The sequence below is a fragment of the Corapipo altera genome, unplaced genomic scaffold, assembly GCF_003945725.1.
Source record: "Corapipo altera isolate COAL_440 unplaced genomic scaffold, ASM394572v1 61286, whole genome shotgun sequence".
Lineage (NCBI taxonomy): Eukaryota > Metazoa > Chordata > Aves > Passeriformes > Pipridae > Corapipo > Corapipo altera.
In genome coordinates, this window is record NW_020884907.1 from 6,281,742 (window position 1) to 6,301,298 (window position 19,557).

The 19,557-nt window shown below is 38.4% G+C and overlaps 1 protein-coding gene across 1 annotated transcript in view; it reads left to right on the forward strand.

Moving 5' to 3' along the window:
• The window catches only part of SUSD1 (sushi domain containing 1), a 43,332-nt gene that overhangs the window by 18,285 nt on the left and 5,490 nt on the right, over window positions 1-19,557 (forward strand). The window contains exons 10-13 of the mRNA XM_027652641.1: window positions 669-763; window positions 1,881-2,067; window positions 13,381-13,474; window positions 15,637-15,892. Of these exons, the coding sequence (XP_027508442.1) occupies window positions 669-763; window positions 1,881-2,067; window positions 13,381-13,474; window positions 15,637-15,892 (632 nt within the window). The remainder of the gene's footprint in view (window positions 1-668; window positions 764-1,880; window positions 2,068-13,380; window positions 13,475-15,636; window positions 15,893-19,557) is intronic.

Sequence of the window (19,557 nt, forward strand, 5' to 3'; positions counted from 1 at the left end):
CTGTGGCATTTCTGGCTACATGCCAGAATTTAATCCGTGGAACAGTGCCTACTGGTTTCCGTTTCTTGCCTTGAAAAATTGTTCTCTGCCTGTGGGAGAATTCCATGTTGTTTAGCTGTGTGATACTAATCTAAGTGATATCAGCATTATAGACAATGCTCCTATGTTTACCAGTGATTAACAGTTTTCAGGCAAGGAATGTTCTTGAGGGGGTTTCTGTAGTATTTTGGTTATGGAAACTTTAAGCTTGCCTTCTGACATGCTAATTCTGGTGTGACAGACCTTGAGAAATAATCGCCTTTAGAATCCACAAATATGCTTTTTCTCACTTCCTGTTTCCTAAAGGGCAACAAATTGTTCTATGATAATTTTATTTACGTCAGAAGGTCTGAATCCTTGGATCTTTCTGTAATTGTAACCTCCTAGGCCTGGACAAATTTCCTGAGTAGCGTGCTTGACTTTTTCCAAAAGCCATTTTCTCTGGAAATCATGCTTTATTTACTGTGTTTGTTCTTTCACATAGAAATGAGATTGTACCTTTTTCTCAGAAGATAATGAAATTAAAAACCTTTTCTAAAAAATTTTATTTTCAACTACTCACATTCAATTAAGTTGAAGAAGGTAACATTTTCATAATAAGTTGATTTCTTTTTTAATTGTCTCTGCAGTAAAAGAAGCTTTCAATAATGTATTAATTTTTAATGATACCTGCTTGAAATGGCGGAGAAATGTCAGGGAAACTGATGTGGAAGACAGATACTCAGTAAGTGACATTCTATGTTTTGAATCTAGAAAACAATTTTTATCAATCACCTATGTGAAAAACCCTAATTTTTCAAACACTCATTGCTGGCAGTGTTCCTCATTATAATAATGTGTCTTGTGAAAACCCGGAGAGTAAGCTTGCATGGCAGTCTTCAAAAAAGAAAGAAACCTCCATGCTCTGTTGTAGTCCCCCGATTCTTGCTTAGTTTTTCCCATGTTATACTCTTATTTTGCATTCCTTATCTGTACTTTCAAGTTTGTCATGTTCAGGCCTCAGACAACTCTATTCCAGTTCCACTGAGACAGTTCCCTCTGCCTTGTGATATGTCTTTAGTCTCCTCTTATCCCAGCATGGAATTTCTACATGAACTGTCTCTGCCAGGACTCTTGGCCACAGCTCTGCTGTTGTCTCAAGTCTCCTTGTGCTGGGAGGCACTAAGAAATTATCTAAAGGCAGGGGATCTATTTAAAGGAAAATTATCACTTGATTAAAGTACAGCAAGCATTTTAGTTTTCATTAACAGAGAAATCATTTGATCAGCAAAGGTCTAAAGTTAATGACTTCATGATCGTTTAAGTAATCAACAACAAAACAAACAAACAAACCAAACTACTGAAACAAAAAAGACCCCATAGGTCTGTAAATTTGCCTGGAAACATAGGTGTCTGAGGCAGATCCTGAGGTGTAGCTGTCATTTTGACATGGGTCAAAATAGCTTGATTTTGTCTTGATCCTCAGGTTGCAACCTGAGAGATGGTTATGTGAGATTACTTTTATAACTCACCATGAGAGTATACTGCAATGAAAGTGAACTGTTCCTGGAAACCTATATGTTAGCAGGAAATACAGGTTGGGGGAAGTTACAGTATTAATAAAAAAGAGGATAGACTGGAGGTGAAGTGTAAGAATGAGGACAGTGTCAGATCTGATCAAGAGGGAATGCAATTCCTGTCAAATTTTGGAAGTTTGGAATTTGAGTAACTATCAGTGCAAAAGGTTTGGTACTCTCTGTTGATGTGTTCTGCTATTTCTTCTTATTAAGAGCATGAGGTGACTGAATGCAAGTAATATATTAAAATACTACAATTTCCACACTGTGATTGTTTTGTTGCAGTTTCATGTGCGAGGCCAGCGTTGGTATCAGAAGGACTTCATTCATGAAATGACCTTTGAACTTACCACACACAAGAAAGCTCCTGAAGTTTGTTTTGATTTACAGCCAGGCACCAATTACTCTGTTAATATTTCCATGGTAGCTTTGAATTTTTCACTGCTTGTTTCCATGACAACACAAATTACAGGTAGGTCCTGTCATTTATTTTATATATTTCCAATAACACCTAGTGGGTGCAAGAGGCTCAGCATTGTTGATCTGAGTGTTAGATGGTGGGTTGCCAAAATACTCTTTCCGTGCTCAAAATTGTTCATTCTTTGTTTTCACAGGTTTCATAGGGTCTTACAGTCTAGTGGCAGAAGGGGGAGAGAAATGAGGGTTCAGAGTGTTGAAATATTATTTTGGCACAGCAGGGAAAAGATAGTTTGGTGAGTTAGACAAAAGATTGGTATCTAGGAGAGTTGGGTTAAATCCCCTTCCCTGTTGGAGCCTAAGTCACTTTTTCAGTAAGAGTTAATAGCACAACTGCACTTTGTATGGATATTTGTGACAACAGATAACACTAAAATACCCAAGGATTTTAAGGTATGGAGAGCCCTGTCAGTACCTCAGACAGACACCTTTGCCTCTGATTGGCAGAGTACAAAACATAAAAGCCATTTGAGCAAATACGGTTCTGTGGGGAGAGCCTCTGCTTCACAATTCAGCAAGACGTATGACACTAAATGCTGTGATAAGAAACATAGCTAATTTTTTTGTTTAGAATGGTTTTGCACCCTCCTTGTACTGTCAGACTCTCTCTGATAGGCTATTACTGCTGCAGTGTGAAGTGCAGTGTTTGATGATGGTATCACCTTTCCCATCAGGAGCATGAGTTTGAATAAGAGAGAAGCATGGGAGCTCCCTGGTGTCTGTAACTTTGTTCAGCCACTAGATGGAAGCAATTCCCTTCTGACTGCTTAGGAAGAACTGGGGATTTGTGGGGATTTTTGAAATTGATAGTGTTACTGTATTTTTAATAATAAATCTGACGGGTTTAAGCTTCATGAAAGGTAAAACATCTTTTGCTTTCTAAAGCTACTGTTTAGATACACAGTGACCTGGATTTTTTTTTTTTTGATGAATTTACAGTAATGATCGGATAATTCATTTTCACAAGTTTCCTGTTGTGCCCATGAGCAGTGCCTGTGAGTTCGTGCATCTTTGTGAAAAAACTAGTATGTTGTTTCAGAATTTTGTTGACTTAGGTAATTTTTGAATACATACTCAGAGTATGAGCTCAGTCATTAGCTCTTTACTCTTTCATCCTGTGATATTTCCTAAATTCTGTAGATTGCATCAGGTCACTTACTCAGCAGTGCTCTGGAGAACACTTTGCAGCAGGTGCTGTGTGAAGTGGTATTTGTGTCTTGGCAGCTGGCATATTTTCCTCTCTGCTGAGTTAGTGCTTCACAAATGCACATGCATAGCCCCAGGAAAGGTCCTTGTATGAAATTTAGGTCATTTCCATTTTGAAAGAAGATTCCACTACACAAGCCTTTTTATATCTGGTAGTTACTTTTTTCAGTAAGCAGTAAAAAGTAGTGTTGCTGTGTCGTATTAGGAGTCTTTACCTAAAACGTGCCATGCAAACACTTATTATGCTTTTTTTCAGCAGAAACCAAAAAGCAAAGGTATGTCTTTTTTGCAGTTGAAATTGAGTGAAAATTAAAAAGCAAACAGCAATCATGCTGCAAACCCCACCGAATAATGAGAATTTAAATAAGACGTTAAATGTGTTGCTGTCTCATCTGGGATGAAAAAGACACATTTCAAGTTATTCTTCTGGCAGTGTACCTTTGACCTTTGGAATTGCATTGTCTATAAAAGCAACTTAATTTATATAAAAGCTATTTATAATTTTAGAGGTAGGTATATAATTTTCTTCTTCATTTGTCCAGTTATTTTGTAGTCCTGTATGCAGTAAAACCAGATGGTACCATGAAAATGCAAGATATGTCTTAAGCGCAGAGGCTCTAAGGAAACAGAAATTTACAGAAGTATTTTACTGTTTATGGCCTCATTAGTTGTTTAAGGTTTCATATACCATCCTTTAGCAAGTTCATGGTTAGTTGGCCTGTTTCCACAGCTAGGGGCAAATTCAGATGTTGTGTCTCCTTGACTTTCACACACCTCCTACATTTTGAGAGTTTGGAAAATCTTAACTGTGGTGTTTCAACTGGTATGAAGAGACATGTCCCAGACAACTGGATGATCACTGCCTTACAGACTAGATTTCCTAAAAAGGATAGTAATCTCTGTAAACTTTTAGACTGTTGCAGAATACAGTAAGTATTATGTATGCTAGCAATAAGTTTGGGTGTTTTTTCAAAAAAATAAGATTTGTAAATGCATGTTACGAAAGTTGCTTCTGTATCCTGAATATCTATATATGTGTACCTCATGAATGAGGATATATTATGTCCATAGTATTTCTAAATAAGAAAAAAGCAAGAACTCAGGACTTAAAATCCCGCTTTTCTCCCTGGCAAGTAGCAACCTCTAAAAAAATAGTTCTATACTGAACACAAAGTTGAGTTTGCTCATCACATTGTGAATGGTAAATGCAGTCTATCAAATGCTTCATTGATCATTGAAATTGTGATCCGTTTGTATGTCCAGTAACAGGCATCTTGCACAGTCTTTTATGTTGCCCTTCTTACTTCGGAGAAACTCTCACCACCTGTCTACCTGAAGTAGGCAACTGAGTCAATTATGAAAAATAATTAGGCAGCGATTATATTGTAGTTGTGAAAAAGATGGTAGCAAGATTGTCTTTTAAGCAAGAAGGGATTTAGTGTCTGTTTCCAGAGAAGTAAAGGAGCATCTTGTGGGCATACGTGCAATTACGCTACTTACACATGGCTCTGTTCATTTTCCTTTTGGAATATCATTTATTAAGACATGCTCGGACAACGCATTGTTCTTAATTTCGCTACCTGTTTTTGTATAATGTAAGATGATTGAACTTTTGCAACCACTTTTCCAGAGTTTGATAAACAGAATAATAGAGAAAGTGCTAAGGCTTTTTTGCTTTCACTTCTAATGTTCTAAATAGGAGTAATTTCTTCAGTTGAGCCACATTAAAATTCTACTAATGTTTGAATCTGTGAACTTTGCTTTGCGTAGATTTTTTATGAAGGATATGACAAAACTGTGGTCTTTGGAAAGTTCATGAACGCCTAAATATTTACAGAATCTGGCTGGTCTTTTTTTTTTGTTTAGAGCAGACCACTATGACTTAAGAAATCATAAGACAGAAAAGATTTTTTTGTGCTTGAATTACCAATTGTATTTCCTTCCTGTAAAATAATTCATATTAGATTGACTAACGGTTTCTCATTGCTCTTCCTCCTCTCAGTTTTCTGCTTAGAATCAAGGTGTATTTTGAGTTTGTTCAGTGCATAATACTCACACAATTTCTTGCATATTTGTATGTGCGCTTTTCAGTGGGTTTGAGTAGGCTTGACCTTGAGTCTATTCCTCAGGCGGTTTTAGTACTTCCTGTGTTTCTCAGCTGATATTCTTTTTGTTTAAGCCCAGAATATTCCTGCAGGCCACATACTCTTGCTTGTGTATCATCCCTCTCTATGAAAACTTCAGTCAAAATGTAGACACACAAGCAGAGAGCCTAGAAAGTGACTTGAAGGAGAAGAAGGTATTTCATCAGAAATAAAGTATAATCTTCTAGAGCTCTGCACTTTTGTGTTTGTATATGGAAAATATATTGCATTAGCAATCAGATTGTGATGTGATTTGTTCACCTGCCCACGCACACATAAAAGATAGACTATTGTTCTGCTCTACTGCATGATGGAAAAGACTTACACTTATTCTTTCATAAGGGAAATTCTTCAAGGTCTGGAAAAGGAGGGAAAACCCAAAACCTACTTTCCAGTGAGGAAGTGAAAGACTGTTGGAGCTGTGGTAATCTGACAGCTCTTACTGTGATAGCCCATCATGTCCTCCAGAGAGAAAATCTGGAGATCTGGAGAATCTGGAAGAATTAAAATGTGCACCTTCAGAGCACAAGAATTGCAAAGAAGGGAGTTTCTGATTTATGTAATGGGGAAAGGGGAGTGATGAAAACCTGAGCGTGATTTCTTCTGTTTTTAAAGTAGGGAGCAGATGCCAATCATGTAAACACTTTTATACATATGTATGCACTTTCTATTTTTATGCACAGACTATTCAAATGCATGGTATTTAAGTTCATATGAACTCCACTTCTCTACCATTTTTCTGAACTCCTTCATAGCAATAATTTTTCATAAGTATCTTTGAAGTCATAATAATTCTGAACAGTTCTCTCATTCCATTTACAAAGCAATTGATATCAGTGATATGGCCTGTGCTTTAAAGCCAGTACTTTACAAGTGGAATCAAACTCTGCCTTTTTAGTCTTTTCCATCTGTATGAACTGGGGCCTCTTTAGTAAAGGCCTGGTACGTTACAAATTTATAGTGAAAATGAAATGAATGAAATGCAAAATGGAAACAAACCAATACAAGAATAGGCTGTGTGTGGGAGGAATATAGATTGTAAATCCTGTTCAGCTATGAATTTATACGAGAAAAGGTCATACATACACACTATTAGTATTTCCATTTTAAGATACAATCACAGAATCATAGGACAGGTTGGGTTGGAAGGGACCTATAAAGATCATCTTCTCCAGCCCCCTTACAATCAGATCAGGTTCTTCAGAGCCCTGTCCAACCTAATCTTAAATGGTTCAAGGCGTGGCACATTGACTACCCCTCTGGGACACCTCTTCCAGTATTTTACCACCCTCAGTGTAAAAAATTTCTCCCTTACTATCTAGTCTGAATCTACCCTCTAAATTAAAACTATTACGCCTTGTGTTTTCAATAGAGACCCTAAAAAGTCTGTCCCTGTCTTTCTAGGCAGCTGCCTCAAGTACTGAAAGGCCACAGTAAGGTCCATCTGGAGCCTTCTCTTCTCCAGGCTGCACAATCCCAGCTGTTTCAGCCTTTCCTCAAAGGAGAGGTGTTTGTCTCTCTGATCATTTTTGTGGCCCTTCTCTGAACCTCCTCCAACAGGTCCACTTCTTTCCTGTGCTGAGGAGCCCAGAACTGGATGCAGCAGTTCAGGTGGAGTCTCACAAGAGCAGACTAGAAGGAAAAAATCCCCTTATCCTGTTGGCCCCACTTTGTTGGAGGTAGCACATGACACAGCTGGCTTTCTGGACTGTGAGTGCAGGTCATGTTGAACTTCTCATCCACTAGCACTCCGAAGTCCTTCTCCTCAGGGCTCCTCTCAGTCCATCCTCCACCGAGCCTGTATCCCTGCCCAGGTGCAGCAACTTGCACTGGGTCTTGTTAAACCTCATGAAGTTCCCATGGACCCATTTCTTGAGCTTGTCCAGGTCTCTCTGGATGGTATCCCATCTCTCAGGCATGTCAACTACTCCATCCAGCTGTATGTATTCCACTAGTTTACTAAAGCTAAGCTGCTTGAAGTTACACTTTCTGTTTGGCTAGGCTGCTGATAGTGCTGCCTTGTGTTGTTTTAAACATTAAATGTGGAATACAACAAGGCTAGTTAAAGCAGTTAAGAATAATAATACATCTGTAAAACATACACCTCTCCTCTTTTGTGAGGAAGCAAGGAAACACTTTCTGTTTACACTTTGCCTCATTCTAAAATCTGATATTCACACAGGAAGCTTTGAACTTTGTTGTTTCTCAGGACAGAGGATCAGAGCTAGGTTTTGAATCCTCAGCAGGAAAGGAATAGCTGGGCAATTGTTGCACTTCCCATGTCTCTAGATCTTACCAGCACATTTGCCTTTGTCTAGCTTGCTGCCAGGTGTACCCCTTGCTGCTTGTCCCCCATTCTGCAGCCACAGCCTGAACACTTCCCCCTGGGTCTGCAGAACTATTCCAGGAGGGAACACTCAAGTGTTTCCTACACTGTGTTAGATTTTTGCTCCTAGAAATCACAAGGGAAAGGTGCCACAGGAAGAACCAGAGCAGATGACAGCAGATGACGAGCCATAAGAAATATTCAGGTAGAGATGAGCCAGGAGATATGGGACAGACTGCATCAGCTGCACACATGACAGCAAAGGCAGATGACTGTAATGCAACCTGGAAGCGATCCGTACAAGTAGGGCAGAGATGTAGGTGAATTTACCTACAGAGCACCTGGCCCAGGAGTGCTCTGCAGCCCAAAGCAGGGCCCCTTCAGGGGGGCCTCAGGTCTCTGACACAGAAACACCTGAGGAGGCACAAGCTGGTTCCTTGTCTCTTGAGTGGCTGTGAATTACACTCAGTTGTGGGTGTGGGGGCAGGTCACTTGCTGATATGTTCAAGACTGAGAGGTACCAGCCAGGGTCCCCTAAACCACGTCTCCTTGCTTTCATCTTTCCTTCCTTGCCTAGGATCATTTTACTTCAGAGACATCCTGCCCCTTGGCAGTATTTTGCCTAAGAGAAAGGACTATTTGTGCAGCAGAGCTCAGGCTCTCCCAGTGCAGGAGCCAAACTCACAGGAGGCCAGGCACACCACTGCAAGCAGAGCTGGCCTGGCTGGTGACACGTCACTGGGCACTAGTTCCTTTTTTACTGTCTGCCTCATTGAACTCATACTTTTCTGATGATGAACAGGATGGTGTGACATTCAGTCACAGATCAGGAAAACAAAGACCTCAGTCAGTAAAGGGAATCACAGGAGTGGGATTTCCAGAAATGACCAGTCCTTAAGGAAGATTTAAATGATCTTTTTCTGTAGATGTGGTCTGGATTTATTCATCCACGTTCTTTCCTTCCCTTCTTCAAGTAATGTTTTTCTCTTAAGTCAAAAATCTCTTTTCACTCTCTATTTAAAAAATGGTATTTAATATGTACATTAAACTTATTTACTCTTCAGACACTTATACAAATGATAAACTACTTTTTCTATTGTACCAATATCTCAACCATATTTTTTTATTTTATTTTAATAGCTGTGTTTTTGACTTCCTTGTTTTAAAATTCAGTAAAAACCTTTTGGATATAAAGCCCTCAAATAACCATGAAAAAAATCCCTTGTTTACAAGAAATTAGAGTCATGAAAATGGTCTTATTTCAGCAAAGGGTTGTTTTAGTTAAAACCTGGCTTTAAGAGGAGTCTTTGGTTTGACTTCTCTGGACTGTCAGTTTCAGTGAAGAGTTGCCATGTGGTTTTGGACTTTGTGATTCAATTCCATTATTATTTTTAAAGCTTTGTCAATACTGTAAAATGATGCAGGGAAGCTGTAAAGAGGGCTATACTGGCACCAAGAAAAGGTCTTTCAGGAAGTTATATTCTGTTTAACTGGTATTATGCATATCCATATATAGTGTGGGATAGAAATGGATTTGTGCATTCATTTTTTTATGTGACTGTATGGGCAACTTACAGCCTTTCTTGACTGTATTATATATCCAAAGGTTAGTAGCACAGTGTTGTCCCAGAGTTACTGCTTCAGAGCTTACAAAAGATCATGTGACAGGAAAGGCATTAAATGTTCCTGTTACCACTCCTGGAGAATGCCCTGACAGTTCACATATTCCTTTTATTGCAGTGGTTTGCTTGTGCAGTCCTCAGCAGTAAGCAGTATAGGCATTAACTAGGGCTTTAAACAAGAAGTAAACAGCTCATTTCTAGGATTAAAGAAAAAATTTAGCTCTTCTAATGTGAAGTGGTTTCATTATAACTAATAGTGAACTGCTTCCAACATGCTTTTTCTGAAAAGCATGATTACAGTATAACACCAGGCAGGCTTTGGGTCCAGGCCTGCAGTGTTTCTCTGTGCTGCTGCACTCGTAGGCACTTCCTGTCATATGCCTTCTTTCCTGTAGCTTGCCTTCAGGTTCAAAGGAAGAATTGCCAGATGGATTCTTATTATAGAAAATTAGCCTGTATATGGAATGTTCAAGTGTTATCAGCATAGCACTGCTATGACAAGGAAGTGCTTAGAGTGGGATTATCTCTGGATAAACTTGCATTTTTTGCTATGTTCTTCTCTCTTTTCCTGGTGCTGCTAGAGATATTTTAGTCTGTTTTGCTGGTGAAGAGTTAAAAAAAAAACCAACTTCAAGAAAGGCAAGGTGCTAACAGCACCTGAACAGACTGGAGGGTCTTGCTTTCTTCTCTCAGCCCACCTACTGCAAATCCTCACCTCTGTAGCGCTCACCCCTTCCCTTACCCGCTCTAGGTGGTGTTACGTCAGTATTTTTTCTGTGTGGATTTTTAAACCTGTTATTATGATGACCTCCCAGAAGACTTTTTTTTTTTTTAATTTTATTTTTAAATGTTAAATTTTTGGAAAGGTTCTTTTTTTATTAAAAAAGTCATGCTGGACAAATACTGAAGATGGAATAACTCCTTCAGTGTTTACTTTCTGGTCAGTGAAGCAAAAATGAAATCTATTGCTTTCAATTATTATTATTATTATTTTTATTACTCCTTTACATTGTTGCACGCTGTTCACTTTTCTTATTAAAACAGGCACTTTGTCTTCTGTATATGTAATAATTAGTATTTTTTACTAGAAACTAAATATGGCAAAAGACTCCAACCTTTAAAAGCACTATGTGTTTTTCCAGATTTTGCTCTCTTTTACCCGCTTGCTAGGGCTGTCAGTGCTGGATGACTGTTTATTTTCATGATTTGCATTTTCCTGTCAAATTATAGAAAATTTAAAAAGTAATTGTTATGACCTTAGTCAGCATCTTTTTGTCCTGTTTCCCCTTGTGCTGCTTATCTGGAAAAATGATGCAAAACTGCTGCATGCAATGCACATTCTATCTGGCATTAAATAAGAAATTCCCAAGTTTTTCTTGGAAATTGAAAAATTCTTAAGAGAAATTAATAATAGTGTCTCCTGGTGATCCTGAATGCCAAAGGAAAGGAAGATACAAGAAATATACCAGATGAATCTACCCTGACATATATATCTTCCTGTCACTCTGTCTGTTGACAATGTCTGTGCTGAGGAACCACTGAAATTAACAGAGAATTTATGGCTCTTAAATTATGTTTTCTTAAGTTTGCAATGGACAAAGGACAAAAAGATTGGCTGTCAAATGTCATTTGTTCATTTATTTTGTTTAGATAGAAATTCTCTCTGTACATATTGCAATATCTGCAGTTGCAGATGTATTGAAAAGACCTGAAGCAAAGACCATTTCCTGTTCTTGCAAGCAACCATGCAGTACACCTCATTAACTCAGAAAACTCTCAGTTTTCGTAGAATCACAGAGTTGGAACGGACCCATAAAGGTCGTCAAAGTCCAACTCCTGGCCCTGCACAGAACAGCCCTGAGAATCACACCATGTGCCTGAGAGCATTGTCCAAACATTTTGTGAACTCTATCAGGCTTGGTGCTGTGACCACTTCCCTGGGGAGCCTGTTCCAGTGCCCAGCCACCCTCTGGTGAAGAACGTCTTCCTAATATCCAACCTAAACCTCCCCTGACACATCTTCATGCCATTCCCTCTGATCCTGTTGCTGGTCACTGGAGAGAAGATTTCAGTGCCTGCCTCTCTGCTTTCTCTCGTGAGGAAGCTGTAGACCACTATATAAATCTTATTCTCATTTCAATCCTAAACATTCGTAGCTGGTTTCTTCACTGGTAGTTCACCTGTAGCCTGGTTTTGAAAAGAACATGGTAAAGAGAATTACCAAAGCAGTCTGTTTGGCTAGGTAAGCTTTCAGGAGATTCTCTTGGGGGTGATTTTTGTCAAGGGTAAGGTAGGTCTTTTTCTATCTAGGGATGCTTTTCTGGCCTGTTAGCTTTATTTTGGGCATACTGTGCTTGAGTTGTATCCCCTCCTCTGTTTCATTCATTTCTGAATAAAGCAGAGATCACGTAAGCTTTCAGATTTCCTCTTCATAGGTTACAAAATGTATGAACCTGAGATTTTGGTTGCCTCATGTAAGACAACTTCTTCTTTTTCCATGTCTTCCTTCTGTCCTGTGCAGTGGTTTCTCAGAACTCTGTAGCACTAATGATTGGAACTTCAGACACTAAAGTGTTCGCACCTGAGCCTTGAGTACCTTTGGTGGCACTATTCTAGTGTTACGTAAACCTGTTTCTTTTGCTTTTTAGAGCAGCCTTTCTTTTCTTTCTGTTGTCATTTTGGTGACTAACACTCATTCTGAGATGTACTAATATGCCCTTCCTACTACTCAAAAATTTAATCCTATTTTTGCAAAACAATAGTTGTAAAGGTGATGCAATTCTTCTTGTGTAATGTCTCTCTATTTCTAGCATTGAGTAGCAAAATTAATCTATATGCACTGGGATTTTGCACGGTGATTGTTAACAAAATGCCAGATTTAGTACTTCCTTTTAGCCTTGAAAGAACTCCTTTAATAACCTTTCTGCACCCCAGTACTGCCGCTTTCAGCATGATGTGTGTTTCTAGCTCCCTATTTAGCAGTTATTTGCCCTCTTGGCAGTTCTTTTAACAAACCTCATTTTCTCCTGCAAAATGAATGATTTTCTATGCTTCAAACATACGTGCACCTATCTGTATTCCAACTGTTTGAAAAATCCATGCATTTCAGAGAGATTTTGTCTGATGTAACTTTGGCAGATCTGCCTTGCTTTTCTTTTGATTCTCTCCATGACATTGATTATTCTCTCTAGCTCTAAAATCCTGGTTTTCTGTGCATAAACACTGCATTTGTTACTCTTTAGTTAGATATCACATCAGCAGCCTGATATGCTGGTGTTCAGAAAGCCTAGCCATATCTGTAGATATCTGTACAAGTTCTTTCAGACTTCTGGGGTCGATAGTATCCATGCTTCACACTCTGCGCCCTTGGTTGTGCACACTGAAGCTGTTTTCCTTTTTGCTTTCAGGCTAGTAGTGGTAATTTCCATATCAGTGTGCAGCTGTCATCATTACCATTGAAATTAGAGGGAGTAGTAGTTGTTCAGTGTTGGCCTTGATTCAAATTCCCACTGAAACAGATAAGAGCTCTGTACCAATATTGAAATCCAATTTAGGGGGCTGGATATTGCTAGCTGACTGTGAGGAAGTTACTAAGGAAGTTGCCTTCTAGCCAGTGCTTTTGGTGCTACTAAATTCTCCTTTTTTCATACCATTTTAATTCTTGCAGTGGGTTCTGTGCCCAGAGTTTCGTATTTTTCTTCTCCTTGACCGTTTCAGATAGTCTAATAAATAATACTGCTTCTTCCAAGTCTACCATCATTTTTGGGCACCTCTGTTTTCCCTAGATAGCAGCAGATATACTTCAGGGCAGGGTTCTGAGCTGGTGCTGCCAGACTGTTATTTGCTCTGTGTTTTACTTGACCAGTTTTAATTTGCCTGCAGGCTTTGTCTGTCAGGGATTTAAGACTCAATGAACAAGGAACTTCTGCGGGAAAGAATAGCTGAGAACCCTGATGCCCGAAATATTTCTAAAACCTCTCTGAAGTACTGGTATTTGTTTACTTTTTTAGATCCCCCTTTCCCAGATGTAGAATTTGTTGCAGTAAAAGGTTCTGCACCTTTGCTAAGACTCCGGAAAGCAGAAGATCAGAATGGACCGATCAGGTTTGTCTGTGCGCTCTTCACCCTTTCAAAAAACATTCTGCAGATTTATATTACTAACAGATTGGAACTGTTTCTGAGGGCTGGATTATTTTTGTTAGAAATGGGAAAAAATTTATGCTGTAACTCACAGTTTCTCCTCTCTTAGCAAAGTAGTATTTGCTTCAGACTCCTCTCTGTTTTCTGGAACAAAATCTGGTTCTGATAATTGTGAGTTTCCACAGTTGCCTTTGTGGTTTTGTTCTGTTTTGGTTTTCTTTTCCCTTTATCCACAGTGAGGTTGCAGTAAATCTTTATTGATGGTTCCAAACACACCTCTACTCATGTGATTTTCCTTTTCCAACAAACTCATGCAGCCAATTCCCTTTTTTTTTCCCTAAGAGCCAGAGTAAATAGTGAATAACAATTTCAGAATTTATGCATATTCTGAAGTAATGTTTTCATGTTAGTTTATTACAAGCAAAATATATTTCTAGAGAAAAGGGATTTACCCCTTATGTGGCAGTTTGAACCACATTAGAAATCTAAAATCCAATTTTTAGGCTTCCCCCCACCCCTTCCCACAATTTATCCTAACACCGGAGAGAAACTTTCAGGCCAGAGGCTTCTGTAGGGGAAGGGGGAAATATATACATTTATTTACACAAATAAATACTGTACAAACTAAAGGCAACAATATATATATATATATATATATTGCATTACTATCAGTCAGTCCTTTCAAGCCCCTCCTTTAACTTTAGTCCAGGAGCAGCCTTTAAGGCTGATGTGTAACACAGTCTTTTGCTGTGGGAGTGTTCTGGGCTCCTGAACACTCCCCCATCACCAAGTTCTAGTTGTTTGTTGCAGTTTGTCTCCTCACGAAGTCCAAGAAGATAGCTTTGAGTCCTTGCTCTTCTGCTGCTGGTGATTTCTCCCTCTCGGTGTCTCACCTCGGTTTGTAGGCTGCTGTAGTGCAGCTTATCAAGTATCTGTGTTCTGGAATCTTCATTCTTCCACGTTAGTTCTCGGCTGTCCCCGGTCAGCTTTGGCAGGCAGCTCCCGAGCTCTTGGCTTGTCTCCAGTTTCGCCTGGGATTCTTCTCCTGAGCACCGGGCCTACTTCCATGGCCCGTCTCTTGGCTCAATGTTGAATGTCTCCTCCACTTACAGTGGAGGGAAAGAAAAAGCCCCCCTCTACAGCTTCACTGCAGAAAAAGGAGGGGGAAGAGGGCCTGGCTGCAAAGCCTGCCTCTCTCCTCTTGCCTCAGGTGCTGTGAATCTCTTCCTTCACAGCACACACTCCAAATGCTGACTCTAACTCTAGCCAAAGGCTGAGCTGGGGGGTTGCAGGGCTCCCCTCTCCCCCTCAGAGGGGAAGAGAGGGAGCCCAGCCACCCCCTGGCCTTGTCCACCTACACGCAGCAGACACCAACAGCACAACAACCAAGACAGAACTTGCCAACAGCTTCCGGTGCTGTGATATATGATTTTGAGCAGAAGAGAACAACATGAGTGGTGACTGGCTCTCCAGGGAACACTGTCCTGGCACCCAATCACCTCTGAGCCCCCGAACTCTCAAGGGGAGCCAATTTCAAACTATGACACCTTACTAAGTGCTGTTGGTGATAGAAGGGAATGGTAATCATAATGCAATATTACAATGAATTAGAAGATATTTGAAAGTTAATAATGTTTCAGGAAATGTCTAGTTAAAAAACCCTAATAAATAGCCCACAGACTAAACATTGTTCTGAGAGGTCTGAAGACAGATTTTATTTATTTTTTTTACAAATGGTATCTGTCCTCTCAATAGAAAAAGTCTTGTTTCTGGGAACTTACAAATCATTTTCAGAGGCAAACTGTGTCTTATAGTGAACTTTGATGAGAGGAGGAGGGGGAGATAGCCTGAAATATCTCAGTTTGATGTTCTTCTGAACATAAACATGTAACATTAATGTGCACAACATGAGGAGCTCTAAGCTGTGCATTCAGTGCTTTTGGTTTAAAATGCAGTGGAACACACACAGAAATATTTTAGTATAAGAAGTGTTCATATTGGAGGTTGATAATAAAGAACAGTTAAGAGGCTACAAATAGAAAAGACAATATGAATTAATGAATGTCTGATGCTTTGTTCATTGAAGTAGGGGCTAATATTTACCTTTTTTTTTTTTTTCACTCTAGTCTGTATCAAGTGATTGTGCTTCCTCTGGGTTTGCAAAGCACTTTTATTTGTGACTCCTTTGCTACTACAACTTTCTTTAGTAACACCACTGATGTTAAAGGATATGTGGCAGCTGAATTTCGGGCGAAAGATGTTGCTGATAACATGTCAATTGCTCTTGGAGACAGACATTACTACGGGAAGTTTTATAATGCTCCTTTAAAGCTGGGAGAAGAGTATTGTGTTTTTTTGAGAATAATAAGTGAGTGGAATAAGGTAATGGATATTTTAAAACCTCTTCTTTACACCTGTTGAATGAAATGTTGCTGGGGAAAAAGAGGAAAATTTTAATATGTTAGATTTTTTATGATGCTCCAAGGATCTGTTAGTTGACTTAATTAGATTTAATCTGAAGCTCTTTAAATATCTCTTGTAATTCCTTACAGATATTTATGTCATTGTAATGTTGAAGCAACTCTGGATGTCAAAAGACAAACAACAGAAAATTAGTAAAAATGAAGGGCCGTCGCTGCCCTCAGTAATTGAAGGTGTCTTTATTAGGCCAGAATTTAATGAAACAGATTAGTATGAGAATTTAAAAACTACTCCTTCACCCATTTTAATTTTTAATCCAGTGTTTTATAACAAAATATTTCAGTTCTCCAAATGATGTGGACAAACTCCAGCTCCACTGGGAAAGCTTTGTGGAAAAAAGTATATTACTAGCATTAAAATTTTTATAATTTTAAATTAAATATGCATTTTCAATTAGAAACAAAAAGTTTCTAACATGTACACCTGATCTAGTTTTCTAGTTGTATCTGTCTCAGGGGTCATCAGTTTTTAATTCTTTTATAATATAAATTCCAACAGTAGGAAGTTCTTCTCATGTGGTGCAGGTGATAACTCTTTATGTGCAATACAATTCCTGAATGTCAAATATAAAAACTGAACTAACCAATCCCTAATAAAGAAAAGAACCACCTAAACACTGCCTCACCTTGCTATCTGAAGAAAATTAAAATTGAGTTTTTAGGGCTTTGTTTATACAGCAAAAAGCAAGGAAGCGTGCAAAAATTGATCTGTGAGTCACTTATTTGGAAGCCTACACGTGAATCTCACTAAGTTAAGACAGCTTTTGTTAAGAAATGTAACAGCCTCAGTCCAAACTGAGTGAAATAAAACAAGTGCATGTAGTAAGATGTTTCTGGTATCTGCTGACCTGTGCAGCACATGTTTTGTATAGTATCTACTTTAACAATAGACTGAGAAGTTTTCTTATAGCACAGGTGAAGTGGTTTCTGATCATGATATAAGTCTGTTTGTCATAAACTTTTAATTGATTGTGTGAGAGGAAAAAGTAGGGAAATGACAAAAGAAGGCATTTCAGTTCATAAATAAGTTAGCCCAGAATATCCTGGAATTTGGACAATGAACTGTATTTTTTAGAGAAATTTACTCTGTGGAGCAGAATTGTTTATCAGTCAAACGTATTAAAGTTTGGCCTCTATAAGCACTGCTAAATACATCCTTGAACTTAGTTCATTTATCCTTGGGTTTTATGCTTTGGTTTCCCTCGCTCTTTCCCTTCAGTATTTTCTGATAGTGGGGTATTTTTCCTTTAGTTACTTGTGTGGAGGCCTTTCTTGCACAGAACAGAGGTGATTGCTTATACATCTCTGCCAGCTTGTTTATTAAGTGGCTTCTAAGCTACATTATTCTTTCTCTTTCTTATAGATTATTTCCTGATCTTTAATTGCTAACGTTTGCAGATGTATTTTCTAGGGTGCTGATTTAATGGATTATTATTGCTGTCATTTGTCAAAGTCACTCTTGCTTCCTTCCATTTAGAATGCACCAGCTTCTTAGTATACATCTAGTATACTGTATGGCTTTTGTTAGTTGATGAAGTACATGAAGTTACATACAACACTTATGAATCATTTCTAGGATCACAAATACTAAACAGCTTTGTTTCTCAGCTCTGCTTCTTTGAGATGGGACTTAGACCAATGTTTCAAAAGTACTGGCTTATCTTCAGTTCTCATGCCCTTGTATTCTGTGCAATTATTGGTATTAAAAGGTTAAAAAAAATCAAAATTGTGAATTGAGGGTTGCTCAGTTTTGAGAATTTCTGAAAATCTGATTAATTAACTAACTGGATTCAGGAGTTAATATTTAAAAGTTGCTTGTTGGGTTTTTTTTATTTGCTTGACCCTCAATTATTAGTACCTGTGAAATCAGCATTTCTGTAGTGTCTTTAATTTGTTAACGCATTTCCATTTGAATACAGACAAACTGGAAATAGATGCCATAGACTTCTAACTAATGTTCTCATTATTGACTTTTATGTTCTGGCATGCTTCAGGGTCCCCTCTGTCTCCAGAGCCCCTCATACTGAGAATGGTACAATTTGTGTCATCATGCTGCACAATCATGACTTGATTGTGAACTTTATTGTCATTATTCCTAATGTACCTGACATATTATCGTGTTCATTTATCCATTGTTCAGATTTGGAGGTCTTGAGAAGGGTGTCTGCTGTGAGGTTTTTACTTTCCATTTATTTTTCAAAGTGGACTATTTAAAATGTGTATTTTGTTTATGCATTTCATGCAGGATATCCAGATGTGTTAAAAGGCTGGTCAAATGATCCAAGGAGATCATTGGGGATACACATGGAAAGCAGTTAGGAAGTTAACCTTACTTAAGTGGAACAAATTGTCCAGTGTTGGAAAGGTCCATCTCCAGGAGGGATGATCCTAATTAAATAGCTCAAATGCACCTGGTACCTATTTTAATCCCCTGTGATTATTTTATGAATTCCATGCTGTGCAGAAAGCCAAGGCTCACAGCGAAGGGCAAGAACTAAAAAAAAGTGTTTGGAATTTAAACTAATTTGAGAGTAATGTCTTTAGCATAGCTTTTGTTCTGTATGAGCATCAGCTTTTTTTGAATCAAATGGTTTGTGCATCCAACAGAAGTAAGAGCATGACTGTGAAAGGTGAAGGTGACATAGTCTTTTCAAGAATAAAGCTGTGGGTTTGTTGTTTTTGGGTTTTTATAATTGGAATCAAAACAATCCCTACTGTGAGAAAAAATTGTTAAAATTGGCCTAATATGAATTATCTGAGGAAAGTGTATATGCATGACAGAATGCTTTTCCTCCAGAACTCTTTCAAGTCTGCATCTGTGGAAGTGGTTTCTGTCTGCAGTTTAGCTACCTGTGTTCATCCAAGTTGTAATATGGATATTGAGATCAATGGATACTCAAGTATTTAGAGGAGTAATTTAACTTTTCAGGAAAGGTCCTAATTGTATCAGAGAAAGGGATTTATAGTTTGATTTAGTATAAAGTGCAGAAATGTGAGCTTTTCTACTGAGATTCATGGGACCTCTGTAACTTCCCTGATAGGCAGGAGGTAACTAATTTTCTGCATGCTACAGGGTGTCATAACTGTAGCTATTTCAAAATGGTGGCACTCATGCCAGTGCCTCCAAAATCTGACATTTGGGTAAGCTTTTAAACCCACCACTTGTTCTTTATTCTTCCTCTTCTAAGAGGATTTTCTTTGTCAGTCTTTTGTCTTTTTAATTGACCAGAAAATTCCTTATAAAAAATGGGTTGAAGAATCACTGAAATTCCACAGTTCAACATTCAGACAAATGAGATAAAGAATGCAAATACATGAGATTAAACATACAGAAGTGTCTTCATCCTTTTATGCAAATACTTAAAAATGTAGCTTTCTATTTCTTAGAAATGTACTGTTATTCTGTACCTAAATAGACATTTTGCAACATGAAAAATATACGAATTGTGTATGCATTATGGGAAAGTCTGTGAAAGTAATTTAGCAGGAAAGCATGTGTGTAGAAGCTCTACAAAAATAGACTTCACAGTACTTACACAATAGACAAGAACTTAGATCAGAACTTCT